The 12121-nt window shown below is 33.8% G+C and overlaps 2 protein-coding genes across 2 annotated transcripts; one reads left to right on the forward strand and one right to left on the reverse strand.

Annotated features, from left to right (window-relative positions):
- The first annotated feature begins 32 nt into the window (after positions 1-32).
- On the forward strand, positions 33-5461 carry LOC105135020 (uncharacterized). The gene is made up of 7 exons (XM_011039693.1): positions 33-149; positions 1302-1405; positions 2213-3055; positions 3375-3920; positions 4076-4135; positions 4247-4663; positions 4897-5461. The coding sequence occupies exons 3-7, from the start codon at positions 2357-2359 to the stop codon at positions 5314-5316; spliced, it is 2142 nt and encodes a 713-aa protein (XP_011037995.1). The 5' UTR covers positions 33-149; positions 1302-1405; positions 2213-2356; the 3' UTR covers positions 5317-5461.
- Positions 5462-5888: 427 nt separating this feature from the next.
- LOC105135028 (Zinc finger (CCCH-type/C3HC4-type RING finger) family protein) lies at positions 5889-7839 on the reverse strand. Its single transcript, XM_011039704.1, has 4 exons — positions 7674-7839; positions 7320-7446; positions 6341-7167; positions 5889-6203 (listed from the first exon to the last, which is right to left on the reverse strand). Exons 2-4 carry the CDS (start codon positions 7360-7362, stop codon positions 6096-6098), a joined length of 978 nt encoding a protein of 325 aa, XP_011038006.1. The 5' UTR covers positions 7363-7446; positions 7674-7839; the 3' UTR covers positions 5889-6095.
- Between the last annotated feature and the right edge of the window lie 4282 nt (positions 7840-12121).

Consider the following 12121-nt stretch of genomic DNA (forward strand, 5'->3'; position numbering starts at 1 on the left):
CTCTCTCTCTCTATCTATCTACTATCTGCTAAATAGTTTAATTTGCATTGCCATTTTCACTTTGATCCGTCTTTGGAGACGGCCTTCCATATTGGCATACTATGAAAGAAGCATGGTCGCATCTGTGCACGGCAAGAAGATAATTTAAGGTAATGGGTATCTTCGAAATGATTTAGTAATTGATTTGTTTTGTCGTTCTTTTATAAGCTATAACTACAATTCTTGAAAACGGAGCGATAATTTTCCTTATGATGAGGTATATAGTGTATAATTTCGTGCAAGGCATTCCCACGCTTATCATTACCATGGATGCATTGAAAAATAAGTAGCAAGCCTATTTCGTGATGTTTTTGTTTAATTGCTGTATACGTTGATATTGGCGTGTTTTTATGCAAATTAATGAAGTGTGGTATTGTACAAACAAACCTTTTTTAGAATAATAATCACGAACAAAATTCTTTTTGATGGTAAACTTCTCACATGCCAGCCAGTTCTAGCTAGGCAGGTGATATTATAGTCTTGTTATCAGAGTTGTCAATTGGATTCTTTTAGCTGTTTGCTTTAATCCCATGAGATATTTGAATATAAGGGCTCGAGAACTGAAAGAAGGAGAAACATTAAAAAAGGGGACAAAAATAACTATACTATTATTTTGAAGAATTAATGTAAAATAAGTACATTAATTTGTTAGAGTTATATATATATAAGAAAAAAAAAGTTTGCTGAGAGTTATGCTTGGCAGCTGAATCCACCTGGCGCACATGCAAGAGCCTTTGTTTAATGGAAGAGCCTCCCTACTTTCTCAATATTGTGTTACGGCTTGTGATGGAAGTATTGATTCTTCAATTTCTTTCTTTCAATGGATCTTCTTGTAAGAATAATGGTGATTTTATGGAAAGATTCTTCTCAAAGCTATTTTTCGTAAGTTCTCAATCCTTAGACTTAAGGATCTATTTAATTTAGAGGTTAAACCACCGTCACCGTCACCGTGGTTGTAGTGGTGTTCAAAACCCAAGAAAGTGGAATCAACTCAAAGCTAGCATTATCCTTGATGCCATATTGGCACTTCCGAGCAGAGATTTCAAGGATTTCAGATGTGTGTGTGTGTGTGTGTGTGTGTGTGTGTGTATTCAAACTTGCATTACCGATCAGGATCCCAGATTCTGTTGCACTCTTAAAGCTTTTAATATCCTAGCGATTTCTCCCTAGCGTGTATGATCATATTTTTGAGTTCAAGATGTATTACTTAAATAGAGAATACGGTTGGTTAGATATGGTTAATAAGATTTAACTTGTAGCAGGTATCCGAGGACGAACATTTCTAAGCATGGGGGAGGCCAGAAAACCGAAACATAGAAAGAGTCAAGGCATCATCGAGATCAACAACATCATCTTCGGATGGCAGGTACAAGACGAATTTCTCGCCTCGTTTTTAAAATTTTTGTTGTCGGGCAACCTTATGTGATACGGTTTTGAGGGAGGATGCTCTTCACCTAAAGTTATTAGTGAATTGTTTTTGAAAATCTTTGCATGTATTTCTGTCAGAAAAGGTAGATAAAAGGTTGGAAATTTAACATTAAGATCTTAAACTCGTTTAAGTGCCCATTTATTAGTGTGTTAGTGTGGCACGTCAATGTCTAGAAACTTCACTTTATGCTTTTAGAGCGTGTACTGGCACTCTTTAGATTCAGCTATGGAGTTTCCCATTTCGAAAAAGAAAAAAAAAACGGTGGATACGATGCCCAAGGTCCAGGGCGCTTTCATGCTGATTTTGGTCAAACTTGAAAGCAATAAATATTATCATGGAATGTTTGTTTTTATTTTTTAAATGTATTTTTTTAAAAAATATATTTTATTTTAAATTTATTTTTTAAATGTATTTTTAAAAAATTTATATTTTATTTTAAATTAATATTATCTTGATATTTTTAGATGCTTGAAGTGATATGTTAAAAATAATTTTTAAAAAATAAAAAATATTTTTAAAAATAATTAAAAAATTAGACGCAAGAAGATGGTCTCGAACGTAACTACATGTCGTGTCTTCACACCAAACCAAATGACTCTTTACACGCGTTGTTTAATTTCAAATTTCCAATCGAATCGGTTCAAGAATTCGTATTATCCTAATGTTCTCGTTGGTAACGATGTGCATTTGTCCTGCCTAACCATGTTTTATAAAATCCATCACCACCCCTTGAGTTATTTCCAGGGAATTTGGCGAACTTCAAGATTTAGCTAGATAGGTGGAGAGAGGGGGGGGAGAGACAGAGGGAGGCGCATCTTACTAACAAGGGGTTCGCAACTATATCTTCACTTATTAGCATCAGCACTGCGGTGACAACTGTTACAAGTTATGGTGTGCAATTCAATGGCTATTCCTTCCTCTCCAGCAACTGTAGCACAAAAGGATAGGTTCAAAGAACATAATGGCCTTCACCGTTCAAATTCCGGCAAAGATTTCTGCAACCGAGCCACCATGCGGAGGTCCTACTCAGATAACCACCTCTGTTATTCCGTTAACCACGTCCGTGCTGCATCATCACAACCAAAGCTTAAAAGCAGCCGTTCGGGTGGTATCTTCCCTTTTCAGATTTCTAGCTCCATAATCCCAGCATCACTTCGATCATTTCTGTTTGACCCTGAGACAAGCAAAGACATGAATATTGCCAAGGATGGAGTTGATGGTTCATTAAAGAAAGATGAGATCATAGTGGACAGTTCAGATGGGGCCAGCGCTAGCACTGAACTAGGAGAGGTAAAGAGAGCGAATTGGGTGGAGCGGATTTACGAGATCAGAAATCATTGGAGGAATAGGCAACAGACAGAGGACATATATGGAGAAGAAGAGTTATCTGATGCCAACAAAAAGGGTGATAGTAATTGCGAGGATGGCTGCATGGTAGACTATAATTCAGACGAGGAAGGAGAAGGAATAAAATATGATCGAGAAACATTTTTAAGATTTTTGGCTCCAGTTGGATGGTCTGATATCAAGCTACTCTCAAAGCTGGCTTTCTTGTGCAATATGGCTTATGTTATACAAGAAATTAAGGTACGTACTCTCTGTCCCTCACAGCAATTATGCGGCCCGTCCTTCTAGGATCTGGATCATCTAAACTTCACTGCTTGGCTAACTCTGTGGTACTAGCGATCTGTTGGTTAAGAAATAAGAAACTTGGTTTTGGATTTCAAAAATAATGGTGAAAATTTATATTTTAACTCTTTAGAAAATTATCACTCATCCGTCATATGATTCATCAAAGCAAGGTAGCCAGTAATCTACTTCCTTCATCAATCATCAGCCCAGAGTTGTAATGCCGGCCCAAGCAAAATATGCATCTAACACGAGTAATTTATCCATTAATATGCAGGCCATGGATTTAAGGAGATATTACGGCCTACACTTTGTCACATCTTCTTTAGAAAAGAAAGCGGAGGCTGCTGCCGTGAAAGAGAAGCTTGATCATGACGCTACTCACGCCCCTGCAGCTACCCTTGTAGTTGCCAAATCCAACTCAGGGAACACGGAGGAACCTGAGCAGAAGCACCCCATCCGCTCATCTCTTGCTTATGGGATTGCTGCCTCAGCTGCATCTTATGTCCAATCACGTGCACAGGGCCTTCTTTCTCATGCCATTCAACCTCAGCAGGAAGGTGATTGTATTGATTCAAGCAGTATTGGAAACCAACTAGCGGAGGACGGAGACCAGCCCGTTGAAGATGGTGAGAGACCTCAGCGAGTATATAAATCAGAGGTGGCAGCTTATGTTGCAGCATCAACTATGACAGCAATGGTTGCGGCCGGGGAGAAGGAAAAACAGGAGGCAGCAAGGGACCTTCAGTCACTTCACTCAGCACCCTGTGAATGGTTTGCTTGTGATGATGTAAGCACGTATACACGCTGCTTTGTGATTCAGGTAAATAATTCCTTCTTCATTCATTGCATTTTGTATGCTTTGGAACAGTCCTAATATCGTATTATAGATTTCCCATTAGGTACGATATTCTATTTCTGAAAGATAGACACAAATCTGAGAAGTGTTGAACTTGTTTTCGTGTTTCCAAATTGCAGGGATCCGACTCCCTTGCATCTTGGCAGGCAAACCTCCTATTTGAACCCACTAAATTTGAGGTAAGTATTGGCTGCAAACTCTCACAACTCACAAAAAGTCATGTTGAGAAGAGAGACCATTTTAGAAGAGGAGAAAAGCTTGTAGCATTGATTAAATACTGTGTTTGACAGGGTACAGATGTGCTTGTTCACAGAGGAATTTATGAAGCGGCAAAGGGAATATATGAACAGTTCATGCCAGAAATAATGGAACACTTGAACAAACATGGAGAACGAGCTAAGCTTCAATTTACTGGCCATTCTCTTGGGGGTAGCCTCTCTCTTTTAGTACACTTGATGCTCCTGACCAGGAAGATCGTCAAGACCTCTGCTCTTAGGCCAGTGGTCACTTTTGGCTCGCCATTTGTGTTCTGTGGGGGCCAAAAGATCCTAAATTATTTGGGGTTAGATGACAACCATGTACACTGTGTAGTGATGCATAGAGATATTGTCCCAAGAGCTTTCTCCTGCAACTACCCCAACCATGTGACACTAGTACTCAAGCGATTAAATGGCTCCTTCCAGTCACACCCTTGTCTAACTAAAAATGTAAGTATCCGTTTGATCAACTATATCTTTCCATTCTCAAACCATCTATATTTACTCGCTCAGACTTCTATAGTCTAAGGAGTTGGTCTATCAACTTCATGCACCTTATTTTTTAAAAAGTTCAAAGATGCCTGGTTTTGTTCCACTCCCAATCTTTAGCTTAGACCATATTAGAGTAAAAATATAAATGCAGTCAAAATTTCTCATTCACCTTCTCCTGTGTTTTTATGCAGAAATTCCTGTACTCTCCACTTGGGAAATTATTCATACTCCAACCTGATGAGAAGTCATCTCCTCCACACCCTTTACTCCCTCCAGGAAGTGCACTGTATGCTTTTGATAAAACCCAACACAGGTTCGCTGCAAGTGCCATAAAGACATTCCTTAATTGTCCCCACCCACTGGAAACTCTTAGCGATCCCACAGCCTATGGCTCAGAAGGTACAATTCTAAGAGACCATGACTCGAGCAACTACCTAAAGGCAGTGAACAAGGTTCTAAGGCAAAACTCAAAGATGGTTGGTTGGAAAGTACAAGAATGGGGGAATCAATTGTGGCCATTGCTTGCCTCACCATCTCCACACTTATGGAACCACGAAAACACTTTGGAAAGAAGTATGTTTGGGACCAAGAAGGCCATGACTGGTGTGTAAAGAAATTTTGCAGGGTTCTCCCCTGGTTAGATATACATGAGACAATGAATACATGTACAGCCGATAAGCTCTTGTATATGTAGTTATCATTCATCATCATTGACTAACACCTTAATGAAATCCAATATTTCTTGTAGCAAAGATACTGCAAAATCTATATGCACTTTCTTTTTGCTGTTCTTCACAAATTTGACTTATCAGGCTCAGGTCACAGCTACTAGTTCAGATTTATATTCTAAGCTGCACTGCTGCGTCAAGGAGTACAAATCAAATGATCGATGACTCAATGGTTACAATCAAAGACAATCTAATTTGTTCAAAAAAGTTACTGAACAAAGTTTGGGCAACTAGATGTAATTCAAGATCTAATTCTGCAAATACAGCAACTCTAATGTCGTCAGTATGGCTACTACCAAGTATAGAGTGCAAAAGAATAGAAAACCTATAAAAGCTTGAAACTCCTGACTAATACACTCGAAACAAACAATCTTGGATATTAATTCCAAATGTAGTCTCAAGTGAATTAGATTGTTTTCTGAAAGATAGTACAGATAGTTCAGATAGACACAGAGTTTTGAGGAACTACTAAAAAATTAGATTGTTTTCTGAAAGATAGTACAGATAGTTCAGATAGACAAATAAAGAGCTTTGAGGAACTACTAAAAAATAAAATTCCTCTGATAATTTACCTAAGAAAAGAAGGACATGGTAATAGCCACTTCCTACACAGTATAGAGAACACATCCATGACTTCAACATTACACAGGAAAGAGTTGGAACTATCGTTTACCAGCTTCAGCCATCTTTTTGCGTATTTCATGAGCTGCATTGAAGATGCCAAGAGTAGGTTCATTGCACACAAAACACTTCTTGTTCTTCGCATGATGCTGTAAAGCAGAAAGGGGGGAAATAAAATAAGTTCAAAATAACGGAAAATTTAAGTAATTTCTAAACATAATTCAGAAAGCAAAATCACAAAGGAAACAATAGCTAAAGTGCAACACATAGGAGCAAAAGGAGCTACCTTTAAAGCGCAATGCTCACAGAAGTAATGTTTGCATTTAGTCATGACAGGATCCACAAAATTCTCCCTACAAATGAAACAAGCAAATGGCAACTCATCTTCGTCGTCATCATCGTCCCCTGCACCCCCAACCTCCTCATCATCCATTCCCAAGGCCAGATTTCTCTTCCTTGCCTTTTCTGCTTCCTCCCATTCTTTCTCCATTTGCCACCCAGACTTGTAATCCCCTCGATCATGCATAAACTTGCATGAATCTCCATACCCACAGTAACCAGTTTCTTTATAATCCTTACATATATCCGGCTGATAATCAAACCTTGCTGACACTCTTATGTGAGCAGAAGCCCTGAGAGGCCCATGTGATCCACCAGCTTTCTCACTTGAAATCGTTTGCTCTCTTCGAAACCCAGCTTTATGATCAGTATACCCATGAATCCCCTTGTACAACTTTTCATCACCAGAACTCATTTTTTTACCCTTCAAAGCATCATCAGCTTGCTTTAGAGCTCTCTCACGAATGGCCCGGGCATCTTTCGAAAACTCAGTCTCAGTTTCTAGAGTTGCAGTTGCTCTACTATCATGCTGAACTTGAATTTCCTTTGAAGACTCGAATTGGAATAACAACCTTTCAGGTTCTGCATTTGATTCAGACGATTTCTTTGACGGTCCAGTAGAAAAGTAGAGCTTATTGTCAGCTTTCGAGGCTTTTTTCTGACTGTGTAACAGAGAGGTTTGAGTTTTTGAATCCTCATCCTCATCTTCATCCTCATCAATCATTCTCTTTCTAATATTCTTGTTCTTCATCGGTTTTCTAAAAAAATTGCACACTGCACAGGCCAAATATATATATTAAAAAAAATAAAAAAAATTACCACAACGGATAATAGATGAAGTCGAAAAAAGCTTACCGCAACGGATAATAGATGAAGTCGAAAAAAGCGAAAAAAAGAGATGAGTCTTGACAAAGAAAAATGCATACCTGCTTCAGTCTGTTGAGGTTCGGGTTCAGTTGGATCCGCCATATCAAAAAGCAAAACGACCAAAGACCACAGCTTTCACCAGTCCAGTACAGTCAATAGCTACAGTTCGTCGTGTTATTTGAGAACCTGAAAATCAAATCAAAGACGAAACCGTAGGAAATTAACAAGAGAACATGCACATGCACACCCTACCAAATTAAACCTAATCAGATACAGAGTTTTAAGCAAATAACTTCACAAGGAAACCTGAAAAGAACGAATTAATAAACTAAAAACCCTAAAAGCAAGCTCTCGAGCATCTAAACACCCTGGGAAAGTAAGAGAAAAAGAGCACAGAGATATAATAAACTTACTCAGAAGCAGAAAGAATCGCGTCGTCAAACTCCAGAAAGCTCTTCGAGTTCAGATCTATTTTTCAGGCGTAACGCAGAAACGCCGAGAGTGCTAAAGGGCGGGCGTGGGCTGTTTGAGTGTTGCCGGTTCTCTTTTGCTCGTGCTGCCGCTTCAATCTTCGCCAGACTCGACTTAGCTAACTGCACACGTCATCAGAAAATGGGCTGAGGTGGGCTGGTGGCTCACATCATTAAGGCCCATAACACAAAATAACAAAGATGCATTTTTCTATTTACAAAAAAATAAAGAACAGGTAAAAATATACATGTTTATAATAGAGATATTTATTTTTTTAAAAAAAAAATTAATGTTTAAAATAAAAAAATAAGTTTTCTATTTATAAAAAAAATAAAAACATTAAAAAACACTAAAAAATCTAAATGTAAAGAAAAATTAAAAGACTAAATAAAAAAAAATATGAAGTTTAAGAGATTCTAATGGATATCAAATATATATAATTATAGATGTTATAAAATTTATTGTTTAATGATTATATACTAGAAATTTATTTTATTAAAATCTTATAAAAAACCCAATGACAAAAAAACTTAGGTGAAGAAAAAAAAATATTTTTATGTGATTTTTGAATACTTCAGGATTTAATAAAAGATTTTATATAAATACTTCAAGATCCATGTTTGAATGCTTGCGTAATTCATAAAAATATCAAATTGCCTCTTCAAAACATTGCAAGGAAAAACTCGTTAGAAAAAAAACCTAAACAAAGAAAAAAAAGTACAATTTGCATTGACTTCACCTTAAAAGTAAATATCTTATGATAAATCTTTAAGATGATATATTTTAATATTATAGACAAGTTTCTTAAAAGTTAAGACCAATAAAAACTTTATAAATAAGTTTATCAAATAATCATTTGACCTAATTTATTTGATATCAAATTTTGCTTTTTATTGAAGCCCGTGAGTATAAATTTTTTTTGGTGAAATGTACTCTTTTTTGTCTCTTTTAATGTAACCTTCTCAAAATTAAGTGTTGCAAGGAGCATTACCTTCAAATAATATTATAAGATTATATTCAATGGTTGACAATCCATATTTTTTTTTTATATGCTAGATAATTGAGTTTAGCTATATACATTATTGACTTGCTTCATAGATTGCAATAATTTTTTAATGATTTGATAAAGTATCCATTAATGTTTGTTTGATATATCTTTAAAAAATTATAGTTCCTTCATACGTAAACAAACGATTTGTTTGTAATCTCTCTCTATAGGGATTAGAGAGATAACATGCTTCTGCATATCCAATCAATTATGAATTTGATCCATTATAAAATAACTCTAATTTTAGTTGTTCAATGGTGAAAGTCGAGTATATACTTTACCCTATCTTAGTGTTTTTTTTTTTTTTGGTGAGAGAAACTATATCTTATCAAAGAATTGATTGTAAATGCTAAATTTGGTTTTATATAATTCACAAGATATAAGAGTGCTATAATAATATCAAGATATGGTACTTCTGGTCCAAGAATTTCTTTATCCTTTCCTAGCGGTTGAAAACGGTCTTTCTTTGCAAAAAGTGGTCAAATAATCATAGGTTTACTTAAAGGATGAGCATTGTTCATCTAAAAGTGCTTCAATACTTTTCATGTATATGTTGATTGATAAATAAATTTTTTATTTGAAAGATGTTTAATTTATAAACCAAGATAAAATTTTATCTTTTTAAAATCGTTCATCTTAAATTCATCTTTCAAATAAGTCACATAAGCTTTTTAGGAGTATTAAACAAGATTTAAATCATTATCATATATGCAATAATAGCAAATTTGAATGTGGTTTTCTTAATAAAAATGCATGGGCAAATCTTATTATTCTCAAACATTTTTTATATAAGATATTTATTAAGACAATTATACCACATTCAATTAAAACTTCAACCCATATAAAATTTTTTGTAGTTTGATAGAATAAACACTTATATGTTTACCATAAAAAAGCTTAAAGTATTTTGAATTATTCATTGATTTTCATATAGATATCTTTATCTAATAATCCATGTAAATATATTGTAACTACATCCATTAAATGCATATTTAAAGTTTTTGAGACAACTACATTAATCAAGTATTTGAAAATGATTACATTCAAACAAGAAAATAAGTTTTCTTATAATTAATATCAGGTCTTTGTGAGAAACCTTGTGCAACAAATCATGCCTTGTATTGAATAATTTCATTGTTATTGTTTTGTTCCTTGTGCAACAAATCATGCCTTGTATTGAATAATTTCATTGTTATTGTTTTGTTCCTTGTGCAACAAATCATGCCTTGTATTGAATAATTTCATTGTTATTGTTTTGTTCCTTGTGCAACAAATCATGCCTTGTATTGAATAATTTCATTGTTATTGTTTTGTTCCTTGTGCAACAAATCATGCCTTGTATTGAATAATTTCATTGTTATTGTTTTGTTTTCTAATAAAAACCCACTTATATCCAACATGCATATTAGCTTTGGGTGTATGAAATACTAGTCCAAATACTTCACATTTTGCAAATGAGTTTAATTTTGTTTGAATTATTTCTTTTCATATTGGTTTATCATTTCTATGTTGACACTCACCAGTAATTTGTTATTCAATTTCATCATTATTTCTGATAATGTTAAAAGCAACCTTAAATACAAATACATCATTTATGATAATTTTATTTTGATTCAAAATCTCTCATATATGATCATGGTTTATAGAGATTTTATTATTTCTAGATATTCAGATCTCTTCAAGAGATGCGTCTTCAGCATGTCCCTCTTTAATAAGATCAATATTAAGATATGATTTTGACATGGTATTTATCATTTGTTTTATGAATGATGAATCTTCAAGAGTACTATCATCTATATGTTATAGTTATTGTTTTCTAGGATTTTTGTCCTTGGCACTAACAAGTCTTTCGCATTTCAAGCGTTGTATATATTCATTTCCTAATGTTATCTTTTTTTATCCTTAAGATATTTAAATTTTAGATAAAGGCTTTTTAGCTAGAATATGAGATTTAACCAGCTTTTTAATATTTGTAAAAACATCTTGTAATTGATTTGCAATATTTTATAAATGAATTATCTTTTAAACTTCAAATTCATATTGATTTGTCTTTTGATCAAAATGAGATAAGTTTGACTTGTTCTAGATAATTTCCTGTCATGCTTCAAGTACCAACTTTTTTTTTTCTAATAATGAAAAAATTTTATCATCAAAATAGCAACCTTCAAAACGTGCTTTAAAAACATCACCCATTAAAGTTTTAAGGAATCTACTAATGTATGAAGAATATAAAACAACATAAATTCATATTCTATATTATGGACCCATTTTAGTCCTTTATGAGGACACTATTGATACATATACCACTCATAAATGAATATATTTAGAGGTATACTAAAAAAAAGTTGTAAATAAAAATATTTATGGGAAGCACTCAGTTTAATTTTAACCAATGATGCAACATGTAATATAACATGTCACTAGATAAATATAAGCAACTGAAAGTGCTTTGTAAATGATTTTTCCAGACCATTTTGAGCAAGTACACGAGCAACAAGATGTTCAAATTATTAATTCCAATAAAAGGGTAAAAAATTATCAAATACTTAAGAAGTAAATTTATTAGTATTGTCTAATTGAATTTTCTTAATTAAATAATCAGGAAATTACACCCATAGTCTAATAACCTATACTATTAATCTAGCAAATACAACATTTCGACTAGAAAGTAGACAAACATATGACCATTTACTCGATTCATTAATTAATACCATAAAATATCTAAAATATCTGTATGACAGATAAATAGATCCATGTATATTTCTTTAGATTCTTTCAAGAAAAGATGATAATTTTATAATAACCATTGATGGAGATATTTTGATATTAATTTACTTTGGGAGCATGTGGCTCATAAATTTTCACTTGGTAGAAGAATCTTCAAGTTCTTTAAAGGATACCCATGTGAATTTTCAATAATTCATCACATCATTATCGATCCTGGATGTCCAAGTCAATCATGTCAAAACATAAATATTTTTGGTTCAGAACACTTATACTATATCATACCAGTTGTTTCAATAGATTTCATAATTGTGTAATAAATTTCATAAAAAAAAAAACAAATAATTTTTCAAGTACAAGCTTCTGGTATGGAATACGTGAGATAATATAAAGATTTTTTTGTCTTCATCTATTGTTTTAATATGATAACTATTAGCATATATATCTTTAAAACTAATTATTTTTTTTGTAGACTCGGGTGAATATAATGCCTCTTTAATGCCCAGTTTTATGTTATTTGGTAACAAAATATTAACTCTTCCAAAGCCTTTAAGTATGTCTACTAGTTATTGTAGTGACACTAGCTTTGGTTAATGTTGGATATTCAAAGTATTTATT

The sequence above is a fragment of the Populus euphratica genome, unplaced genomic scaffold (genome assembly GCF_000495115.2).
Source record: "Populus euphratica unplaced genomic scaffold, PopEup_1.0 scaffold2.1, whole genome shotgun sequence".
NCBI classification, from domain to species: Eukaryota; Viridiplantae; Streptophyta; class Magnoliopsida; order Malpighiales; family Salicaceae; genus Populus; species Populus euphratica.